Source organism: Mytilus edulis, chromosome 9 (assembly GCF_963676685.1).
Source record: "Mytilus edulis chromosome 9, xbMytEdul2.2, whole genome shotgun sequence".
Classification (NCBI taxonomy): domain Eukaryota; kingdom Metazoa; phylum Mollusca; class Bivalvia; order Mytilida; family Mytilidae; genus Mytilus; species Mytilus edulis.
The window spans coordinates 14241405-14267423 of NC_092352.1; the positions used below are offsets into that span (position 1 = coordinate 14241405).

At 31.0% G+C, this 26019-nt stretch overlaps 1 protein-coding gene across 6 annotated transcripts in view; it reads left to right on the forward strand.

Annotated features, from left to right (window-relative positions):
- Positions 1 to 37: 37 nt before the first annotated feature.
- The window catches only part of LOC139487677 (transmembrane channel-like protein 7), a 34461-nt gene continuing 8479 nt past the window's right edge, over positions 38 to 26019 (forward strand). The window contains exons 1-12 of one of the 6 annotated variants that reach the window (XM_071272641.1): positions 38 to 363; positions 9268 to 9445; positions 9895 to 10233; positions 15634 to 15685; positions 16571 to 16652; positions 17317 to 17579; positions 18386 to 18543; positions 20960 to 21104; positions 22301 to 22462; positions 23864 to 24024; positions 24851 to 24998; positions 25681 to 25778. In XM_071272641.1, the coding sequence (XP_071128742.1) occupies positions 273 to 363; positions 9268 to 9445; positions 9895 to 10233; positions 15634 to 15685; positions 16571 to 16652; positions 17317 to 17579; positions 18386 to 18543; positions 20960 to 21104; positions 22301 to 22462; positions 23864 to 24024; positions 24851 to 24998; positions 25681 to 25778 (1877 nt within the window). In that variant the 5' untranslated portion in view covers positions 38 to 272. Of the gene's footprint in view, positions 364 to 4015; positions 4275 to 7255; positions 7383 to 9267; positions 9446 to 9894; positions 10234 to 15633; positions 15686 to 16570; positions 16653 to 17316; positions 17580 to 18385; positions 18544 to 20959; positions 21105 to 22300; positions 22463 to 23863; positions 24025 to 24850; positions 24999 to 25680; positions 25779 to 26019 lie in introns of those variants that run through there. The other 5 variants (XM_071272647.1, XM_071272646.1, XM_071272645.1 and 2 more) reach the window with 5 other exon arrangements.

A 26019-nucleotide genomic window follows, 5' to 3' on the forward strand; every position in this document is an offset into this window, starting at 1 on the left:
ACTCAAATCATAATGCAAAATGTCAAACACAAGTGTTCTACAGAGGAAACTGCCATTGTTAACTTAATGCTTACATCTAATATGTGATTATCAGTGAATTATGAAATTATGCATAGGTGAAGATACTATTTTTTCCAAGAATGATGGGAAAAAAATTCTCAAAGGATTAACAATCAGGTTCTTCTGATGACTTACTCAAAAAATAAAACGATTATCTGTGAAATGTTTAATTAATTATAAGTGAGGGTAATACATGTACTATTTCAAGAACAATGGCAGAAAAAACACACAAAGGATTAAGAGTGAGGTTTGCAGAACAAGACTTTTACATAGAGCCTCACCTAGATCAAATTCAATATGAAGGTAAAGAATTTAAGCAATAATCATACTCTGAATGTATGCTGTTGATTCAGATGTAATGTATACATAAAAGCAGAGCTTGAAACTTTAAAAAATAAATACTATTAATAACCATAATCTATAAAAAAAATAAAATAATCAAAAAATAATTTGTTCTCCGTCAGAAAGATCTCAAAAGACAAACAGACGGTATTTCAAACTGCAATAGTAGTTCATTCATTTGATTATGTTTCTCGTATCATTTTTTTTGTATTCTGTGTATATACTCATTTTAGTAGAACTAGTTTTTAAAGATTTTGAATTATTATTGTTTTTTAAGATTCTAACAAATTCTGTATACAAGCCAATAAGAAATTTGTATTTAGTTGAACACTTAAACTCATGATTCACCATTAGGCTTTACCAATGAAATCTGTGAAAATGAGTATCCCCAATTAATAATGAACCCATTATTTAACATTTTAAATTAAAACTTATACACATTTGAAGTCTCTTTTAAAATATGTTTTATCTATTTTTATCATTGTTATCTTTATTTAAAAAAAGTTAAATATTTTTACACATGCCTAAAGACATAACCTTAAGATTTTACTACCTTTGATGTTTGTGAAATTGCATTTAGTACACATGTATAAAGTTTTAGCTGTGATTCTTGAGAGTTTTACAATATTTAGCCTGACAATCAACAGTTAAGGTAAAATTTCTTTTAATTTTATATTATTTGTTAAGTTTTTATCTTATTATGTTTTCATTTGTGTAATATTGTTTTTGTCTGTGATTGTTTGTTATTTAATAAATTATATTTTGACTTTTCTCTGCTTACTTTTTCGTTATATTATAGTATTGTAATTAGTCAGGTTATTAAGAATAGGAACATATCTGCCTCATTATTAAGTTATAGAACCACTAAATTAGGCTCAGTGAGAAAGAATATTTCAGTTTTAGATGCATGTTTTTTATAAGTTGTTATTGGCTTTGAACTAGCTGTCAGTACTCTCAAATCTGTAGTTAGTGTCATTTTTGTATGTATAAGTACCCTGCCACATTCTGAATGTGTTTTTGCTTGATGTATTTCTGTTTTGGATCGATCCGATGAGTTGAGCCCTTTTTAATACACCTTATCGCTATTCCCGGCTGACCCGTCCGCTTGAACTTTTGACGTCAACAACAATCACTTTTCCATTGTGGCGTCAGACATTTTGTTTTATGACGTCAAAATTTTACGGGAACCTGTGTGATTTCCAGCAATGGCGGACAAATAGCGATAAGGTGTATTGATTTTTATTGCGTGTTCTTATGTTGTACTGTTACACCACTGACAATGGTTAGGGAAGGTTGCTACCTTCAAATCAGTTAACCCCGCAACATTCTGTATGTGCCTATCCAAAGTCAGGAGCCTGTAGTTCAGTGGTGTCTTTTGTTGCTGTTTATCATATTTGTTTTTCCTTCATTTTTTTGTACATAAATCAGGCAGTTAGTTTTCACTTTTAAATTGTTTTACATTTGTCATTTCGGGGTTCTTTATAGAAGTCTATGCTGTATGTGTTTGCTCATTGTTGAAGGTTGTAGGTAATATAAAATATAGTTGGTAATTTCTGTGTCATTTGGTCTCTTGTGGAGAGTTGTCTTATTTTCAATCATACCACAACTTCTTATTTTTTACAAGAAGTTAGTACATATGTGAAAAAAGAGCTAGTTACAATGCACAACTGTAACTTTGTAAAAGAGTTAAACCTTTGGGGGAAAATGTTGGTATCAAATGACAGCCAAAACATTTGGAATCAGTGGAAAACCCTTTTGGAAAGTTTCTTTTGAATAAAAAAAACAATATTTGATATATGTAATGGAAATATAAGAGTATGTTTTGCCTGTTGCTCAAATCAGAAGTGGCTGTTTTTGTACTACCAAACTTCAAGGAACCAGTTTACTTTTGTATTCAATTAATGGTGTGTTAAGTTTCAGCACAAGCCAAGATAAGGTAAAGTTTTAACATGAAATGACTGCTACTTAGTTCATACTTAAGACAAGACCCAATAAATTCTTTAATATTGCAGAAATAAACATAGAAAGCAATGAGGCTATGAATTAATGTTGGTTTTTTTAAGACATTCACAGCAAGGTATTTAAACCTACATCTTACCTGAAATATAACAATATGTATATATATTTGTTTAAACCTGTAGATTTTTATTGACAAGGTTAAGAGCTGAAATTTAAACATTTTACAAAATGTTAAAAACTTGTACATGGATTCATGACTTAAAATGGACAGTAAAACAGTGTAATGGATATTAAGTTGGAAGGTCATGATTTTGGTTAAATCAAATAATTCAAGCCCTCAGTTGCTGTCTCCCAATATCTATGTTAATAGACATTGATGTAGTGATCAGAATAGTCCTACTAGATTATTTGGGTTAGATTCATGTGATATATTGGAAATGTGATGTTGATTTTTCCTCCTACTTTTCTGGTTAAAAGATAGCATTTCTTGTTATCTCTTTCGCATTGAAACAACAAAATGTGTTAATGTTAATTATTTGATTTATCTAAGTTTAGTTAACTCTGAGTTTAGAGTGATTTTATTTAGATAAAATTTTACAATTCAAAATCAATTTTTAAACTCTAATTGTGGAAATTTTCACACACAGATCAACTTAATATTGATTGATTTATCAATTGAGACAAACTATTATAGACTTTAAAACACTAGTTTTAATATATAAGTCCCATTAAAGTTATAATCAATAAGCAAACATTAGGTAAGATTTATACATACATGCATACATGAGCTTGCATATACATATTAGAGAGTCTTATATAAATAGGGAATCAAAGAGGACAATTCTTAGATATATGAGAATGTTTTTCATAATTTTTAGCAGTTCCATGTATTTTAATATATTTAGATATGAAACTTTAATGATAAAAGTAATTCTGAGTGAATAATTTGCAACAATTTATTTTTTAAAGACATTGTAAAGATAAATTTACTCTTGAATAAATACATTGTAGATAGGGGTGTAACTGAACATCATAAAACCCATTGTAGCAATGCCATTTAAAGTATTGTTAGTGTTAGATTTCTTCACAATTTATTTCAGGCCTGCTTTTTCACCCATGCAATGTCCTATATTTAAATTCTAAAGTTGATTTTAAGGCCAAGCTTATAGCAACTGTTTTGCATCCCCCTTTTTAATGCATTGGTGCGTATGTTTTAACATATTTCTTCACCTTTTTTATCATTATCCTTTGTTTAATAATCGTTATCAGAAATTTTATCAATATTTCAACCATAGTGTATTAAGGAATTGGGTAAAGAATGGGTTGATCCTAAGCTTTGTTTATCATTAAGTGACAAAAAATTTATTTGACTTGAGCTGCAGGGACTAACACATGAACAATATTGGTATATTGACTTGAGGAAATAATGTTCTGACTTATTACAAAGTAGTTTATAAACTTTCACACATCAATTCAAATATAAAGTAACGATTTCCTATTCAAGAGTTTGGTATAATCTTCGTTCTTATTGTTATGACAGGGAAAGTAAGTCCCCTAACAATTACCTTGTTACCTGGATTTAACCCAATCCAAGGACAGTAGAGAAATTGATCCTATTGAAATCAATACAAACAACAACAAAGATTTACATTGCTATTGCCTCCCTTACGTAGAGCTCAATATCTAGGAAGTAATATTCAAATCATAATTATCGAAAATATCAATATCATATCGGTGTAAATAATCAACGTGATCAAGAAAAGGACATGAACTATTTTCATATTTACAAGTGGTGAGTAATTGCTTTTGTATGAGTTTATTTAGAATTTAATGTCACGATGAATGAACTTTAATATTACATAGATTTAAATTTTATTTGTTGAAAACGTTGATACAGAGTTGGATGATTAAAGGTAAGGAATGTTTTTATGTTATATATTATCAGTTAAATAATTAATGCTCAAACTGGTGGGAAATTTTAAAGTGAAAGCAGGCTATTGGAATTAACACACTGTTTAAACTTTTATACCGTACAACTAATATGAACTGCTCCATATTAGGATATACAGTGGATACACCTGCCTTTATTTTGCCTGATACTGTCAATTGTTTGGTTTTAGTTTCAATTATAAAACTGTTAGATTAAGGAAGGGTAATTAGTAATGTACAGCTCAGAATAAGTGGAATTGGTGACATGAAGTGCTAATATAAGATACCCAACACAATCCTATATAAAGATGTTTTCTTGATTGAATGATTTGTCATTGTATTTGGCTACCAGTACATCAAGTGATAAGGTTTATAAACTTAATAGTTGATAATTCTTGTTTGATAAATTATCTGCATATGTCATCGTAAATTAATTGTTCGGCCTAACAAAAGTTCCCCTGGATAGTTATAAATAATGCAAAAATTTGTTTCTGTTGGAGCAAACATTCTATTCCTTTTATTCTGTAAGGAACAGATACTGTACATTGGTAGATCCAGGGGGTGGGGTTTTGGGGGTATGTACCCCCCTTTTTTGGAGGGAGGATCAATGCATTTGAATCGGGACATATGGTTTGAACCCCCTATTATCCAGGGTTGGGACCCCCCTTTTTTAAAAATTGCTGGATCTGTTCCTACTGTAAAATTGCTGTATTGGAAAAGAAATTATAGCATGCATGTTTCTTCTATTTGAAACTTATGTTGTAAAGAAACTTCTATTTGAAACATAAAAGTTATATAATGTATATATGTCAATTTAGAGGTGTTTTTTTAAGAACATGCATAATTTTTTTCTTCAAAACTGTGAAGCTTGAATTGAAAAGTGGCATTAATGGGAACTGATAGCAGATTGTTGATATGGACATGTTGAACCAGTATTACTTTCTCACGCGCATGTTAATAGTTCTTTTTAGTACTAAGCAATTACTTACTGACAGTACTTCATACGAACTTCAATTACTCTGAAGTATCTCTTAGGAAGAACTTACATACTGAAATTTGAGACAGTAAAATAGTTATATACAGTACAATTGATTTGTCAATAATGTTCCGACAAGTAGACTCTACTATATGATCAGTAGGAAGGAAGTACTCAGAATCATTATTGTTTATAAATTCATTGTAATCATGGTAAAAGAAATCATATATAATAGTCTAAAATATAATACATGTAAAAGGCTGGTTGAAAGGGAACTCAACTTGAATTTAATAATGTAGTTCATGATTAATAATTTTGACTGATGTCTTTTAAAATATATAACTACATATATATTTTTGTCATATTTTATGAAGAAAATACATTCTAATGTCTTTATCAAAGAGAAAAGGGGAGATAACTCTAATAATTAAAAGACAAGTATTCCCAACCTAGCTTATACTGAATTATTTCAACGAATGAAGCCGTTAAAAGACAAGATAAAAGTAATTTTATTTTATTTTGTTTTCAATTCACTATCAAATAAGAAGCATAAATTAAATCTTGATCCTAAAAAATATTGCTATTTATAAAGCAATGATTACTGCATGCAACTGTTGTAAATTTTTGGGTATATATTGACAGGATAATTATGGAAATTAATGTAAGATCTATAGGGTATTCATTACAAAAATATTGGCAAAGTTATATTTCAAATAAAATAAAAATCTATTTTACAAAAAACTGAAAGGCTAATATTACCTGTTATTTCGTTGTTGTGTTTGATCAATAGGTTTTATGTAAAATTTGATGAATTACAATTTGGTAACATTTCTTTAAACAAAACTACAATTTATGATACAAGGAAATGAACCATAGGACAATTTGAACATTTCAACTTTGAGGAATAAAAAAGAAGATAAAATACAGTAAGTAAACTTTAAGAGTAGTTTTAGACAAAAAAAATCATAAATAAGGTGGTATTGAACTAAAGGTGACAACTGATATGAATGTTTATGTATGTAATCTCTTTGGTTAATAGTCGAAGTATAACCAAGGTAAGGCAAAGAAACAACTATGAGCTGTATTTTTACCCTTTTGTGAATGAATATTAAAAAGTTTTACATTATTTTAGCTATATCTGAATGGCAGATCCAGGGGAGGGTTCTGGGGTTTGAACCCCCCCCCCCCCCCCTATTATTTGGGACGATCAATGCATTTGAATGGGGACTTATTTAAAATGGTTGGATCAGCCCATCAGCCCTCTACTGATATTAAAATATGTGAATGAAAAATTTAATCAAACTGATATTATTTTATTTTATTTTTATTCTTTAAAATTTCAAATATCACTTGTAGGTTGCACCAAGTGTTTAATATTGAATTTGAAGCTAGGTAGATAGTAAAGGTCATGCAAAGATTTGTATTTCATTTTAACTACAATTGTTTTTAATTCATCATATTTATCTGTCTTACCCCATACTGTTAATGCACCAGCCATTTTTAAAAGGGGGAGGGTCCCAACCCAGCGAAAAGAAGGGTTCCAACTTTGATGGTTTTGGATTAATCATAAAGCAGAGATATTAGAGTTATAAGGGGCTTGTGTTTCATGATCTGATATAACTTTAAAACAAGCTACTTTTCATATTAGATGATTTTCATATATGATCACAGGCAATGGTTTGGTTTTTTTTTCTTTTCACTTTTTGAAGTTTAATTTTTTTAGTAAAAATTCTGTAATTTTTTAACTAATTTTATCTGAAGTTGTCTTGCTTTTACTTGCTTCTACCCATTAGATATTTCCCTTACTTATTTTCTAAACAGCATTGCTAGTTGAACACAATTTGCTACAGTAAAAATGAGTCTTAGAAAATATATACATTGTACAAGAAAGTTTCCTATCATTAGGAAATTAAAATAGAAAGTAAGGGAGACAATGCAATTTCACCCAAAATTAAACAATGGACTCTTCTGTAAGGCAAAATAGGAAAGTTCATATTGAGAAATTAGGTAAAATGAATTTGACGTTTCAGGATGTAAACAAACATGGCTAGTATTGTAAATAACTCTGATGAAAATGGGATAGATGTGTGTACACCTTTGATAGGTGAAAATCCAGGTATTTGTACATACACACATTTTTTTATGCTTGACCAGTACATAAGTTTTAATTCAATTCACTATGTCCATTTAAATAGCTTCAGGACATTCAAACTCAAATAAGATATTTAAGTTCATGAAGTGTGTCAAACAGTTTGACATGGTTTATGACCACACATTCAAATGGATAGATGATAAGTTTAATTTATATATGTAAGTAAGTAAATGTTTATCTTTAATGTAGATTTTTTTTTAAAGATTTTGCATGAAAGAGGAATGTATGTAATTTTTAGTGCCTGTTTTCATTCAACTTCACTGAGAGAACATCTTTATGTAAATGTGACTATATTATTTTAAATGATCTAAGCAAAAACAATCTGAACAAAAAATATTGCCACCACTAATTGACAACCAAGAATTTTATATCTTAGTATTCCACATAGAGATATCAGATATTTCTTTGGCCAAAGAACCACAGTAGGAAAACGGACCATCCTATCATTAATAAGGTCAAATTCAAAGAACATACCGTATATATGCCTTGAACAGGCTAAAATTTGTATCCTCTATTGTTACAGACCAGAAGTCATTATGTTGGTTAACAGGTTAACTCCAGTTAACAAGAATAGAACAAATCAGAGTGTTAAAATATGGTTCATTAAATTTTCAACAAATGTGAAAGAGAATTTCCATTTTTATGCCCACCACTACACAAAAGTGGTATGACCCTTGTCTGTACCATCAGTCCATTGTGTACACCCCAAAAATTGGTTCTGTTCTCTAACTTTAGTTTGCCTCAACCAAATGTTATTAAACTTATATACAGCAATGCTTATTACTGCATTACACAGATCAAGTTTGAAACTAAGTGGCTTCACTTTTACAGTTCTGGAGTTATGCCTCTTCATATATGTGATATGTAGGCAGGGCTTCATCTGTGTCCAATAGACGCATTCTCCATTTATTTGAATCTTCATTGACAAGAGTATATTTATTCGCTGGAATAGGACACATATCTGCATATATGTACAACATAGTACAGAACAGGGAAATCAAATTTTGATTTCAAATTCAGGCAAAACCTATTTTTCCACTACAGGATATTAAAGTTAACCCTGCAAATACTAATTTAACATAAAGTTTATCTTTTTCAATGATAAAATTGGTTTTGTGCATGCTTTAAAATAAATGACACCAAAACATTACTATGGCATTATATATATTGGACACTGCTTTTTAATGACTTAATCAGTTAACTTCCCATATTTATGTCAAATACTGTTGGATCAAGGAATATTAATTTAGTGTTTCTGTAACAATAGAAAAGAAAGATGGAAAATGGAAGTATTTTTTAATGGATGCATCACAAGCAGACAAGGATATTTTATTTAAATTTTAAGATCTGAAAAAAAATAAATGAAAAAGGGATTTTAACAGGGCTTATACCACTGTCCCAGGTTAGGGGGAGGGTTGGGATCCCGCTAACATGTTTAACCCCGCCACATTATTTATGAATGTGCCTGTCCCAAGTCAGGAGCCTGTAATTCAGTGGTTGTCGTTTGTTTATTTGTTACATATTTGTTTTTCATTCATTTTTTTAAAATAAATAAGGCCGTTAGTTTTCTCGTTTGAATTGTTTTACATTGTCTTATTGGGGCCTATTATAGCTGACTATGGGGTATGGGCTTTACTCATTGTTGAAGGCCGTACGGTGACCTATAGTTGTTAATGTCTGTGTCATTTTGGTCTTTTGTGGATAGTTGTCTCATTGGCAATCATACCACATCTTCTTTTTTATATCTTGTTTGCATCATTTCTCAAGCTTTTCAACTATACAAAAAGGAACATTTTTGTCACAGGCAAATGAAAAAAAAATCTGTCTAATTTATTGGTTATGCTTTTAGAAAATGATCCTTTCCAATTCCTAGAAGAAGAAAAACAACCTGACACTATGGAACCACATGATTCCTATTTAGGTTATGATAAAGAACCAAACATTGGAGGATACAATAATGGACACCACAGAAGGGAAACCAGTGGTAACCAGGTCATTCCAATGGAGGATTATCATGATTATCCAAGGTAATCAAATTTTAAAAACATTAGCAAACACTGAAGAAAATCAGTTATGATATATATTTGTACATAACTGTTTCAAAGAAATTATTTAGCATGCAATTTAGACATTAATTGGATATCAATATTTTTCCCTTCATAGGAAAATAGCAAAACATCAATTGCAAGTGTAGAGAATTTCAGAATCCCTGATGTGGTATGATTGCCTGCAATGACACGGCAATCCATCAGAGTTCAAATGATATTAATATAGCATGTATAAGAAACTATTGGTAATTTTTCGATACTGTTTTTGGTAAGGTTCATGTTATGCACTCTTTACTTTTCTATGTTTTGTTTATATGATGATGTTGAACATAAATTCAACCATGATCTGTAAAGTAGGTGAGACATTTCAGGATGTGCACTCTTGTATAATATAGATATGGTTGTAATTTTCCATTGTGTATTTACAGCCATAATACTTCAATAATGGGTTATGATCATGTCCCTGATGCAAGTTCTAGTCAACCTCAAACTTTGGTTGTACGTAATCGTAAAAAGTCTATCAAATTGGAGCAGATATTTGACAAGTTGGATCAACTGGATCAACTAGATGGTGATGATGACCAATATTTCCAAAGAACTAGATCCAAAAGACGTGAAAGATCCAAAACTTTAAAGGAAAGAAAAATAGAGAGAAATGCTTCTCAAAAAGATTCGTCATTAAAAACTACAAAGACCCTTGGTGAAAGATATGCTGAAATGAAAAACAATGAAGATGTCACTGCCAGAAATTTAGCCACCTTGATGAGGTAAATATATTCATTTGTAATTTGGATATAAAGTTGCATATTGCAATAAATTACCCTGATCACATTGATGTTTGGAAAATATATTTGACCAATCATAATTAAGGTTATAAATGAAAACAAAATATTCTTAATTTTTCAACTTTATAAAATAAAAGTCATTCTGACAATGTGATAATGCACTCTTCAATGCAATAATTATTTCTTATTTATCTCTACTGATTAACAATCATGATTCTCTACATTCTGATTAAATGCTATAGAATTAAAATTTAAATTATTGGTTAAGTTTAAATTGTTGTTTTTGCATCCTTCAGCATGCACCTGTATAATGTTTAAAACACATACAATACTATGTATGTAGTGTTATAGAAGGCTTACACATCACTAATGCATGCTAGGACATTTGTCACATATAGCAATGTACAATGTACTGTAATATAACTTTACATTATGATTATGCATTGTATTTATACAAGCCTCAAGACTGCTAGTACATACAAATGTATCTCTTAAAAATACATGCAATTTACAAAGGACATTATGAATCTTTAGCGCGAGTATCAACCTCAATGCACCTAAGAGATATATGCAATTTTAAGAGTCATTTAAGTTTGATATACTTAAGATAAAATTTCCAACACTTAAATTATTCCTACTTTAAAAATACAGTAAGTGACTCTTTAAGCTGTGAATAAGTAGTATCAAACTGGTACTTGAAAAGTTTCAATGTCACGATGTTGAGATTGCCATGTAGCTGATTCTATTTCTAAGGAATATGTGTAATATCAGTTTCGAACAACTTAACTGCTTTAACTTTTTATGCCCCACGTAGGGGCATTATGTTTTTTCAGTCTGTGTGTCTGTTCGTTTGTTCATCTGTTCATTTTTTTGTCCATCCGTTTGTCCACTTTCAGGTTTAAGTTTTTGGTTAAAGGCTTTGGTCAAGCTAGTTTTTTCAATCAATCATATCTTAAGAAATTGTATTTTACCTGTTTATTGATTATTTGTAATATAATTTTTGTTTCCATAGCTATATGTTCATAAAATAAGGAACACATTACCAAGTCATTTTTAGGGAAATGTGTGATGATAACTTCTACAATAGGAAATATTGTATAGTTTTGACAAAACAATTGTTTCCTGGTAATTTTAAAGGGGAAGTAATTAGTAATGCAATAAGTAACTACCGGTACGTTTTGGTTATTATCAGATATTCTAAGGACTTTATCTAATAGAATAAGTGCAAAAGAAATTTTTTGAATCATTTGAAAAAATGAGTGATGAGTTTTTATATACTGACCGACTTTAGAAACGCAACACTAGATTATTCTTTTTAATTCCCATTTTCAAATAGTCAATTTTTTGTAAACAAACTTATGAACAGAAAGTTATTTCATTACTCCAATGTTTAAAAAAAAAATGCAGTTCAAAAGTTGAATTGATTACGACATTTTCAATGTTTAAATATTGTTGTATACACTGAAACCCTGGTTTTCCCCTAACCAATAGACATGTCACCGTCGAAAGCAATGACTGCTTGTAACAAACGCCAAAATGATTGTCAGAAAGGTCAACCAATTCTGTTCGGCCATTTGGTTTCTGTTGTTTTGTTTCTTTGGTTCTGCACCTTCTGATCTTGCCTTTGTTCCACCCATTTCAATGGGTTTTGGCAATTATGTGGTTGAAACTTTAAGACTCTTAATGTTTTTCTGCAGTCGTTTCTTTGGCAGTTCAGTTAATGGGAAACATTTATGGCATAAATCTGTGCAAAATTTCATTTATCAATTTGGTTAGCAGTTGAAGTTGCGGCTGTTGATCTGTCTCGCTAATGACGTTGTGTAATCAAATTCTATTGACATTGCATTGTCACTACATGTTGATCTTGTCTTTGATGATCTTCAACAAATCCCGTCTACCGGTATCATTGTCGGAAGGACAGTAAGACGAATTTCTGACGTCAAATTGTCTTGTTGCATCACATTCACGTTTTCCTGTTTGCAGCATTCTAATGGGTTGATTCAGTTTTTTATTCCTCAGTCTTGGCAATAGGGAGATGCAACATTTTTTTAGATGATTTAAGTATGGCCAAGGATTGAACGAACTGTTTCACAAAGAAGAAAAAAAAGAAAAATCATTTATTGGCTCGAAATTTTGCTTTCTGAAATTCGTGCGATCTCAAAAATCTGGTATGTTCAATAACCACAGGTAATTCAGTTGTTGGTTTTTTCGAAAGAGAAAGAAGTATGGTGAGCATGAATAGTAGTTGTATGAAGATCAAACATGTCTTGGTTAAAAAAAATCTACAAAATGAGTGTTGCGTTTTTAAAGTCACTCAGTATATGTGGAAAAACTTTGTGAGCATATTGTTCACATTGGTTTGTTAGATAGTACAGCTTTAATTGTATATTGCATGTTTGTATATGATCCCCCCTTAAATAATAAGAACAGTCTGAATGTTAACTGAATTACATGAGAAATGACAAGGTATTTTTTTTTGCAACGACCTTGGATACCCATGAGGGTCATGCATGGTTGGTCACATGAGAAACCTGTTGTGTGGCAGGTTGCTGTTTGTAAACTATGTTTAAAAAAAAGCCCTGGCAGATAATTTTCAATGCAAGTAAATAAGTTATTAGAATTCTTAGCGCAGTCCTTGGAAAAAATGCATGGATAGTTGCATGGGAGATGAATTTGTTGTATGCATTCTGTAAGATTGGTTTGTAAAGTAGTAAAGCTTTGAGTTGTATATTGCATGTTTGTATATGAATGCCCTATTTTTAACAGGCGGTATCGAGAGTGAGTATCATGATAATGAACTAACAAACGTATTGTAGACATGCTTTTATTGTCACTACATCACAGGTTTACAAAACAAATCAAATTAATTGGACATGAACTTTATTTTATTGGACATGAATTTCATTTCATTGTGATACAGTTCTTTCTTCAATTTTGAATCTAAATTTGAGGCACCAAATTAAATCTAAAATATTTGAAAACCATTTTTTTTATTTCTTTGACAAAGTTCAATAAAGAAAAGTCTGAATGTAAAGTACCATTTACTTTGGCCTATAATGGGTTACTTTTATACAAGGTGACTTGGATGGAGAGTTGTCTCATTGGCACTCATACCACATCCTCTTATTTATATGCAAAACCTGTTGTGTAGTAATTTGCTGTTTGAACATAGATTATTTAGGTTCCAGCTTATTGAGTTTATTTGCATGAATTTGCAGGGAACATGCTTCATTATGATTTTTCTAAAAATATGTTCCTTATACACAGTGGGGATTCATCATCTATTTGATTCCAATAGTTTTTAGGTATACAGAATTTATGGTTATAGATGCATCTAGCTGGAAAAAAGGGTGGAATAAATCCATTTGAAATATTAAACATATTCACTTATGAATAACATAATACAGTGCAATGGGTTTTTTTAGCAACAAAGTGTTTTTGATATAAACATTTTCACATAAACAATCATTAAGTCATAGGTACAGCTTTGTTTATTAAAGCATAATAAGTCATTAACATTGCCTAAAACAATGTAGAAAAGCCAATAATATTATCAATTGACCAACAATTAGGATTGAATAACTAGGACTAGAAATGTTTCTTTATGAGGCTGATTTGTAAGTTACTAATTGTGTGTTTCTACCTCAGGAATTGATAACCTTAGCTTAGGAGTTTTTGGTCCTCAATGCTCTTCAACTTGGTACTATATTTGGCCTTTTTAACTTTATTTTGATTTGAGTGCACTGATCTGACAATGAATCTTTTGTAGACGAACCTTGGTATTAGTGCAAATACAAATTTCACTCCTGGTATTTATAATGAGTTTATTTTCATTGATTCTAAAGTTATTTAAAGTGAACTGTTTCTGGTCTGTACAATCATCCCCTCATCTCTATTAGTGATTGTTTTTAAATGTTGTGAGATATAAATGTTGTCTTTAAACAATTTTCCCTGTTTACAGCATGTTGTACGACCTTGGTGTCTCTGACTTTTAGCATATTTTTTTCAGGAGAGATCCGTTTGCGCCAAAAATGCGTCCTTTTGCGCCACAACTTTTTTTCTCCAATGCTACGTTTGCGCCACATGTTTTATAATTACATGGTATCATTTGCGCCAAAAATAAAAGCTACGATTGCGCCAATTAGAAGAAAAATGACTTTCCTACTCCTTTATTCGGATTAGAACCGGCAGTTTACATGGCAAATGTTTCCTTTTCTGGAACATATATCTTCTTACTGCTGATACATTGGTACTTCCCAATTTAATGTATGTAGTAGCTTGTAACTTCACTTCATTGTCCAAAAACACAAACATTGAAAGATGATATATGCATAAAACAGTTCATATTAATTCCTAATAATAATAAAGACCATACGCATGGTGGGAACAAAGCACTAAGTCATCAACATATGTGGCTAAATCATAATCAGCAAAAGCTTCTATTTTCTTCTCTATTGGCATATCTTTACTTATATTCAGCAAAGCATTTACGTTTTATTCTCTCTCTGTACACTGACTCTCTAATGCTTTTTAAGTCATTACTCTACAAATGCTCATGACTTCATGGTGAAATGTCTCCAAACATATGATACTTTTTAAGACAAAAATAAGACTAAATAAATATTAATCATTAATCTTTATAACAGATATGTGTACAGGTAAATTGGCGCAAATGAGTTCCGAATATTGGCGCAATTGATACATTTGGAAAACAAAATTTGGCGCAAATGATACCCTCGAAAAATAGTAATTGGCGCAAAAGGACTGCTGCCTTTTTTTCATAATCATGTATGCAGATAGGCCGCTTCTTTGTTTCAGTTTATTTTAACATACAAGTCTGCCCTAAAAAAATAACAGCTTACTACACATATTAATTAACAGATTTGATGAAAAAATTTCAGCGACATTATTAAAAATATGTCATGATATGTAACATTAAATTCCAAATGTGAGTTTTCTAAATATATAAGGTGGATCATCAGTCTATTTTTCCTCTGATACAAGTTACTTATACTTTATACCAAAATGTAGATTTTACCATTTTATTTTTTTTTCCTCAAAAAAATATTTTGTAAAATTGCCAAAATTTGCTGGATCTTTCAAGAAAAAAGTACTTGTATTCAACCCCTAAAAAATATTTTTTTAAAACAGTCTAAATAATGCAAAAGATTTTTTATTTTTCTGGCATATTAATTGCAAAATTGTTTCAAAACTTTCAGATTTAATCAAAGAACTATTTCCATTGTGTACTTCTATTTTAGAATAGAGGTATAGAGTTAATTCTACCTAAGAATATCTTGATATATATATAGAAACATAGATATACTTTACAATATACAAACAATTTATGCAGATATTTTAATATATTTTGTTTGTTTTCAGAGATTCAACACTGAGAAAAATGAACAAACTTAGACATAGCAAAGGATCTAAGGTATGTGAATATTTATAAAAATTAATACTCTATATATTCAAAAATGTTTACAATTTTTCATTATTGCTAAAAATTGCGGAATCCATTTAGATATATGATATTATGGAAAAAGTACTTATAAATTTAACTAAAAGGAAATGTTGGGTATTTAGTCAATGGTAGCTAGTTTTTATTGATGGAGGAAGCTGAAGTGCCTTTCCATGAGCTTGGTTCAAACTCAAAATTTCAAAGTTGACAGGCTAGTGATCACTTTAGATGAACAACTAAGACCATCCGAGGTCCTCTTTAGGTTTCAGTATAGTCCAGCATGTAAAAAATGTTTTATTAACAAGATAGTGGACTTCCATGTCATTTTCATATATTTTGGTTTGGAAAATATGTGCGGATTTTATATATTTTCTTGGATACCAATATACATGGTTTGAGGAGACATTGTATTTTCATGGATATAAGATCTTAGTCTGCACACAAGTCTATAAAAATTTCTTCTTTGATGAACATTAAAATGCATTGTTCATCCACAAAATCAACATACATTGTTACTGTTGATTCTTTTTTATTTGTTGGATACTAATTTTTTGTAGGTTTCGTGGGAACAGGTGAACCACGAATATAAAAAATACACATTACAAATTTTCTATAGGCTTTGTACATGTTGTATGCATAATTTGGCAAAACAAGGAAATCAAGTCTCCAACAAAATGCAAGGTTTCCGCAATCCATAAAAAAATGGTACCAACGAAAATTAATGAATCCACGGTATCCCACAAAAAGGATGAATCCACAGAATTAGAATTCCCATGTACTTTTTAAGAAATTCCTTTATTTTGTCACTCTGTCTGTTATTAATAAATGAACTTTTTTTTTTTTTTTTTTAAATTACAGACATGGAAAAATGTGAAGAGATCTTACAATGAATTTTCTCACAGAATATCTCTATGGTACAGTACCTTTAAAGAAATTGAAGGTAAACAATTAAATATGGCATGAACATTATGTGATTTTAGAAAGACCCTTCGAGAAAATGTTAGCAGTGCATTTTGTTGTAGACCTTATGTTTTAGGCCAAGAACAAATCAAAACTGTTATACTATTGTTATAAATCTGATGTTGTATGGCTGTGGCAATCAAAAAGACTTATACATGTGTATATCTTTTTTATTATGCCAAGAGTATAAATTCCTACTCTGGTGAAATATATTTGTAAATGTTGATCTGAGCATAGTTTTAGTACCTTTTATTGGAATTATAGATAACAAAGGTTATGTTATACAGACTTTATTACTGTGTCAATGTTCACTCAGCTTATCACTCATTCAACCTTTAGTTTGTAAGTGAGTCTTAAGACAGCAGAGAAGGTAAGGTTTCATTGAATGAAAGCTTAAAACAAAGTACATTTTAGTTGAATATAATAATTGACAATATTTCTGATCTGTTTCTCCACTTGTCCGATGTTTTTTGTTGTTTTGTTTTGTGTTGGTTTGCTGTCACCTTTCCATATTTGTTCTGGGTTAATATTGAACAGATGTATTGTGAACAGAACTGTCAATTTTCTTTGGTTTCATGTTTTTCAATTTTCTGTTAGGTAGCTGCCTCACTGATGTATAATTCTCATTTCCATATTTTTTCCAGGTGAATATGGAACTGCAGTGATGACATACTTCAAATTCCTAAAATGGCTGCTGAGGTTAAATTTTTATACGATGATAATAACATTTTGTGTGATAACAATACCATTTCTAGTATTAGGACCCTCATCATATGAAGACTCAGTAAGATCTGTTAATAATAGCCAGGATTCTATTGACTGTACAAAAGAATATATACATTACATGGATAATTTCACCAGTCAGGAGTCATTAGACGAAAAGGTTATTGATTTTCTTCAAGGGACAGTAAGTATCTAAAATAAAATATTTTGGTTCTATTATTCAAAATTGTTTGCGATGTTTTTATTATTGCAACATTTGTGACATGATTGGATATTAAAACTTTCACTTTAATTTAGATTTACTCTATTTCTAGGCAGCACTTCCTGAAATTGCATTAAATAATCTCACATCAAAAAGACTAAGTGGTATGATTGCCAATGAAACAACTCTCCTCAAGAGACAAAATTACACAGAATTAACCACTATATGTTACTGTTCTGTCTTTAACAATGAGCATACTCAGCTATATAAGGTCCTAAAATGACAAATTTAAACCAAAATAACGAAAACAAAACATTTCTAAACAATTGCATGATATTAAATGCATGCAATAATTTTTAAATTAACAGTTTCTAATTCACACAAATTAAATATGATTCTGTAAATGATGCAGAGATGTTTTAATTATTTGATTTCATGTGACTCTATAAAACTGTTGGTCAATTACAAAATGTAGGTAGTCTTTCAATTTTGGACAAGACAATGTTCCCGAGAATACTATTGAAATTCTGTAAATTCTAATTTCATGATTATGATAATGTTGGAAAATATCCCAATCATATCAAACCAATCTATTTTCACAAAAAGTGCAGAATCAAGAACAATAAATGACTGAACTGAAGCATCATCAAATTTAAACTTAATGAAAATACCCCTTATTACATTGCATCAGATTTAAAGCTGGTTCATAATTTTCAAATGCATTTTTGAGGTGTTATAAGATTTAGAAGTGTGCTTTTACAAGTCATCATATCTTTTTACTATTTCAGGGCTGGATGGAGAGAACAATATTATTTTATGGTGTATACTACAACAAGACATATTATAGCGAGATAGAAAAGACAGAGAAAATATATAACATGTCATTAGCCTATTTACTGGCTGTCGGATGTAGTTTTATCATCTGTTTCATTCTTATTGTTAAAAAGTAAGTATATTATAATAACAACATGAAAAAAACATATATGAAAATAAATAGTTTATTAGATTTTGAAATATCTTCATACACAATAGGAATAATTTTATTTTTTTTAAACTAGATTCTACAATTGCCATTCTCCAAAATTGTAGCCTAGAAAAAAATACAAAGCCCTCTTTTGTTGATGTCATTTTACAGTATTTCTCCATCTAATATCATTTTTGTCCAGAATTTAAAAAATCAATAAAAATTATCATCAACAATTTTTGAAATGTTCACCCATTTGTATACAATGTTTTGCTGATAACTTTTGCTGTTGACAGTTTTTATACGACCACAAAAAAATTTGCAGTCGTATATTGGTATCACGTCGTCGTTGTCACATGGTCCAAAGACGGATGGTTTCCGAATAATAACTTTAGTATAAGTAAATAGAAATCAATAAAATTTTAACACAATGTTTATAACCACAAAAGGAAGCTTGGGATTGATTTTGGGGATTATGGTCCCTTAGGTTTAGGAATTATGGGCCCAAAGGGGCCCAAAACAAGCATTTATCTAGTGTCAGTACAAAAAGTTGTGTATTAGTATTTCAATTGTTCTGAAATTGTACCACAATGTTTAATACCATAAGTAGAAGGTTGGGATATATTTTGTGGGTTATTGGGCATACAGTCTAGGAATTAAGGGCCAAACAAGGGCCAAAAAGAAGCATTTTTGTAGTTTCAAGACAATAAATTGGAGTTATCTTTCTTTGTCCAGAATGGTTGTTCAATCACCTAAAACCAATGCTTTATGAAATCTTTTTTGAAAACTGGAGTTATCTTTCTTTGTCCAGATTAGTAGTTGAATCAACTTAAATCAATGCTATATACAATGCAATAATCACTTTACTACCATCTGATAAATTAAAGCAGTCTTTACCATTCAGTGATTACAAGCACTTTGATTACCATCCTAGGGTTATGCCCCTTTACAAATGGAAAAATTGAAGATTTTTTTAGTTTCTATTCTCTTAACTTAAGTTTGTCTCAACTTAATTTAATGAAATGTGTATATCGTCGCTGTTATGCAAAAACCTCGTATCTAAGGTTTTGATAATTTTACAACAGGCAGTAAAAACTGAAATCTTTTTATCGATTATTTAGAATTAAATATGTATGTTCCACTGTATGCGAAAATATCTGATCTTCTAACCGATCAATTACCAAGACGAGCAAACATTTCTGCACTTATATTGTATTTTCAAAGCTTTTCATTATTTTTATTAGCTTTAAGAACCTAAAATGATAAAACTGTACCTGTTATAATGTCAGCTGCCGTGCAAAGTGTTTTTCTTTTGAGATACGATATTTTCGCACAACAAAATGTCTCACCAATCCGACTACACTTTTTCGTCACAATTGTCAGAATTCGGATTGATGATTGGTTAGAAGATCAGATATTTTCGCACACAGTGGAACATACATATTTAATCCTAAATAATCGATAAAAAGATTTCCGCAAAAAATTGAGATACGAGGTTTTTGCATAACAGCGACGATATAATGCTTATTACCTCTAAACTCAGTTTAAGTTCAATTTTTGGCAGCTTCACTTTTACTGTTCTTGAGTTATGTCCCTTTATAAAGTTATATGCTAGCAGGGGCATCATCTGTGTCCCTTTGGACTCATTCCCCATTTATATTTTTAGAAGTTACTATTGATTAATATTAATTTTAACCATGACTGTATGACATTTTATATTTTAATATTTCATGATGTATTTAAATGAGTAGTTATTGTTGCAAACTCCATTAGAAATTTGAATTGAGATCATTTTTGGAATAAGGGAAAGGGGGAGGTGAAAAAAAATTGGAGGGCGGGGTTCAATTTTTCTCATTTCAGATTTCAGAAATTAAAAAGAAAATTTCTTCAAATATTTTTTTTTTGAGAGGATTAATATTCAACAGCATAGTGAATTGCTCAAAAGCCAAAAAAAAAATTAAGTTGATAAGGCCACATTCATTCTGTGTAAGAAACCTATGCTGTGTCAACTATTTAAATACAATCCAAATTCTGAGCTGCATCCAGCTTGAATGTTGTGTCCATACTAGCCCCAACCATTCAGGGTTCGACCTCTGCGGTCGTATAAAGCTGCGCATCTGGTTCTTTTATCTATCCCAAATATAAAAAAATTGCAAAAATCATCATTAACAGGCTATAAAGCAAATAAAGTCAAATAAACAATAAATTCAAATTTTCAACAAAATATGTAACATTTTCTATTGGATTGAAAGCAAACTTTGGGTAAACCTCAAAATAAAATATCTGTGAAAATTGGTCTTCTACAAAAAATTAAATGATTCCACAGAATACCCATCATCACCTATAATTCATATCAACTTTCAATTGTTGAATACCATTGTTATTTTTTTATTTTCAGTGCATCTAAAAGTGCTAAAGTATCCCTAGGGTTGGAATCATCAGTAGCTATGTATACAAATAAAGTGTTCGCAGCCTGGGATTATTGTATCAATAATCAGAAAAATGCTAAAGTCAAATCTGTGGGCATTAAATTTGAAATAACTGTAAGTAAATTGTTAACACATAAGAATACTTATAACTTTGAATTAACATATTGGATAGTGTTTTGAAGGTAAAATAAAATTGAAGCAAGTTCATATTTTGTTACAGTTGAAATGATTTTGTGCAGAGTTCACACTATGCCTTTTTAAACCGGGTTCGACCTGAATTAGTTAATCCGGGTTAAATTTAGGTAGTGTGAACGCCTTATCCCGAGGCGAACCCAGATTAAAATTACCCCTCATTTGAGGTGGAGTTAATGTGGGGCGAACCCGGATTAACTACCTCACTTCTAAGTGTGAACGCAAAGTGAAGTTAATGTGAGGTTGCTGCTATAGTGACATATATGACGTTTTCTAAAATAAGTCATATTTTGACAGACGTCCAGTTAAGGTATATACTTGGTCATGAATTATATAATCATAAAAAATTAACGACAAAAAGAGGGATATAAGTGTATGTTGAAAATCTGGACAATTACAAATGATGAAACCTATATCGCTTTTTTGGGCAAAAAATGGGTGCAATTTATATAAAGTGACGTTATTTAAAAAAAATGGAAAGCGATTGATTGTGATTGAACTCCTCAAAAGCGACCATGTGGGTAAAATATTTCAGACTTTGAAATAATGCATGTGTGATGAAAAAAATGTACAATGGACATGCAGATGCGGATTACAATTTTGGCGCCCTATGTTTTAATTTTTGTTTAGAGGGAAAATCCCAAACTGGGTTAATTTTTTATCAAGTGTGATATGGGGCAATTAATTCAGGTTAGTTAACCCGGGTTCGCCCCCGTTGCAGATTTTATAGTGTGAACACGGTATTATAGTCCTTTGACTTCGAAAATGCACTTAAATAATAATTTTTCAACACCTTTTTTTTTCATGCATGTAGATATTGTCGTGATATTTGTTATATTGTTTACAACATGACAAGTTACAGATCAAGTTAGCAATTTGTTCCAATACAATGAATTTTTAATCAGAAAGGGACTATGTATTGCCATGCAATACTCACATAATCTTTGTTTTCTTTAATATGTATGTAATGATTGCTGCTTGACATTAGTATCAATTGAGTATTTAGTGGTAAGAAAAGATTGACCATACAGAAAGCTGATACATTTGAGTTTTATATGACCCAGAACAGATACAAGTATATATCTAACTAATGACAGTACATCTTATATTAAATATAGGCTGATTTAAAAGAACAGAAAAGAACTATAGATTGGGAGGGGAAGGAGTTTAGTGACAGATGTGCAATATACTTCAGGAGAGTTGTCATAAATCTCATCGTCATAATATTACTGGGAGGCTCCCTGGCCTTGATAGCTTATACAGCTATAAAAATGATAGAGGTAATACATATAGGTACCAGTCAGAAGTAATATTACTGGGAGGCTCCCTGGCCTTGATAGCTTATACAGCTCAACAGATGATTGAGATATTACATATAGGTACCAGTTAGTCACAATATTACTGGGAGTCTCACTGGCCTTGATAGCTTATACAGCTCAACAGATGATTGAGGTATTACATATAGGTACCAGTTAGTCATTATATTACTGGGAGGCTCCCTGGCCTTGATAGCTTATACAGCTCAACAGATGATAGAGGTAATACATATAGGTACCAGTTAGTCATAATATTATTGGGAGGCTCCTAGCCTTGATAGCTTATACCGCTCAACAGATGACAGAGGTAATACATATAGGTACCAGTTAGGCATTATATTACTGGGAGGCTCCTAGCCTTGATAGCTTATACAGCTCAACAGATGACAGAGGTAATACATATAGGTACCAGTCAGAAATAATATTACTGGGGGGCTCACTGGCCTTGATAGCTTATACAGCTCAACAGATGATTGAGGTATTATATATAGGTGCCAGTTAGTCATAATATTACTGGGAGGCTCACTGGCCTTGATAGCTTATACAGCTCAACAGATGATTGAGGTATTATATATAGGTGCCAGTTAGTCATAATATTACTGGGAGTCTCACTGGCCTTGATAGCTTATACAGCTCAACAGATGATAGAGGTAAAACATATAGGTACCAGTTAGTCATAATATTACTGGGAGGCTCACTGGCCTTGGTAGCTTATACAGCTCAACAGATGGTAGAGGTAATACATATAGGTACCAGTTAGTCATTATATTACTTGGAGGCTCACTGGCCTTGGTAGCTTATACAGCTCAACAGATGATTGAGGTATTACATATAGGTACCAGTTAGTCATAATATTACTGGGAGGCTCACTGGCCTTGATAGCTTATACAGCTCAACAGATGATAGAGGTATTACATATAGGTACAATGTACCAGTTAGGTATAATATTACTGAGTTATAGGATATACTTAAGATCTTCTTTGGCAGAAATGAGATTTTGAGACTGTTCAGATATGTTTCTTCTCACTACATGTTATCATCATGCAGTTCCTTTTTATAATCTGATGAAACAGAAAAAAAGTTTTTAAAATTTGAAGAAGCGTTTGTCTGAAGCAGTTATAAATCCAACTACTGTGCCCTTTATATCAAAATTACAGGTGAAAGTAATTGGCTGTTACTTATCTTTTACCAGTACACAAGTACACTAATACTATTAATCGCAGAACAAAAGTAACCAAAAAGTTTATCTGATTTTAGGAATATACATTTTTGTCATGATCTGTGACCACAATGTTATGGTCTATTTTTACACCAAACGATAAATTCTTACTTTGAACTCTATTGTTTCTATTAATATACTTTCAGCTTCAGAAGAAAGAATTTGAGGAGATAGTTATATTGATTATTCAGTATGTGCCATATCTAACGATCACCATATTAAATTTGGCTGTACCTATCCTCTTCCAAAAACTGGTACAGTTTGAAATGTATAAATATGAAACTGAACTGAAATTAACATTAGCAAGGTGAGTTCTCAGTATATCTATTTGTTTAAAAAAAAAATATAGGGTCTAACTTTCTGGCTTTTAAGTGGATATATCCCATGAATGATGTTGACCTGGTCTGATCTGATAAAACTACTTAAGTTCAGATTGGGTCCGAACGGTCCTACTTTAAAGTAGTACTACAGTTTGATATATTAACTTAAGTGGTTTTATGCATACCAGCCCTGACCATTATAAAACTGAAGTAATCAGACTAAACACTTGAAAATAGGCATTGAGAAAAAAAACAAGAATGTGTCCCTAGTACACCGATACCCCATCTGCACTATCATTTTCTATGTTCAAATCTCTTATTTGGCATTAAAATTAGAAAGATCATATCATAAGGAACATGTGTACTAAGTTTCAAGTTGATTGGACTACACATTAAAAACTTTAACTTGAAACTTGCACTATCATTTTCTATGTTCAGTAGACTGTGAAAATGGGGGGAAATCTCTAATTTGGCATTAAAATTAAAAAGATCATATCATAAGGAACATGTGTACTAAGTTTCAAGTTAATTAGACTACAACTTCATCAAAAACTACCTCAACCAAAAACCATTAACCTGAAGCGGGACAGATGAACGGACGAACAGACTAAAGAACAAACAGATGGGCGTACAAACGATCGGACGCACAGACCAGACCAGAAAACATAATGCTCATAAATGGGGCATAATGAAAATTTGACAGTTGGTATCGGTTAAATATTTAGGAAATAGTTGTTTACCCATGTTAAATCTCATCAATTGATTTTAAAAAAGAAGATGCAAATCTATGAAACATTATATTTTATCTTACAGATCAGTTTTGCTCCGTCTATCTTCACCAATAGTTCTCCTAGCTATTCTGTATCAGCAACTGATTGTCACATCAAAAGACTCAACCAGTGGAAAATGTGGCAATGTGAGGTGGTCAGCCACAGGGTCAGGACTCAGGGGAGATGTCAAAGTAAGTTTTTTCTGTCATGGGAGATAACTCAGAGGTATTGTGGCAATAAAAGATGGTGAGCCACAGGGTTAAGACTCTGGGGAGATGTCAAAGTAAGTGTCCTTTCATGGGAGATAACACAGTGGTAAATGTGGCAATGATAGATGATCAGCCACAGTCAGGAATAAGGGGAGATGTCAAAATCGTCAAAGTAAGTTTCCTTTTAGGGGAGATAACCAAACAAAAATTGGAAAATATGGCAATGATAGATGATTAGCCACAGGGTCAAAGGGAGGTGTCAGAGGCTCTAAACAAAACATCCAGAACCATCTTGGGTCAAACTATTGTGTATTACAGTGTTAGGGAAAATATATGTTTGTTTTTCTTCAATAATAGAATAACTGTTAAACAAAAATGATTTATTAGTTTGAAATATATATCATTAATTTGCTACATTTAAAGATTTAAAATAAAAAGTCAATATAAGACATCTTAATTGCTACATTTCAATGGACAAACAAATTATTTTTTTCTTTAACGAGATAATTGATATTGCATAACGAGGTTGAAATGACATGAACAATAATAAAATCTGTACAGAAAAAGACAAATATTCAACTTATAGCAATACACAGATAATTGAAAGTAAGTCCATGAACGGAAAAGTATTATACCTAAATCTAAAATATTTCCCTTATTTTAGTGTTGGGAGACATATGTAGGACAACAGGTGTACAAGTTGGTCCTATTGGATCTGTTTGTAGAATGTGGTATTTTATTCTTTGGAAATGTTCCCAGAAGGTAAGATATAGAATCACCTTAGATTTAGAACAAATCGAATAAAAAATAACATGTAGCATCAGATTGTTTGTTTTGCTGTTTCAATCTATAATCTAGTAGTTGACATTTTTCCTGTTTGTACTGAATCAGCACTTTTAATTTTTAGAAAGTGTAAAACATCAAAAAATATTTATTTTCTACGGAAATAAAGGTACTTTAAAAGATCTATATCATTTATTGGCACCACTTAGATCCCTACATT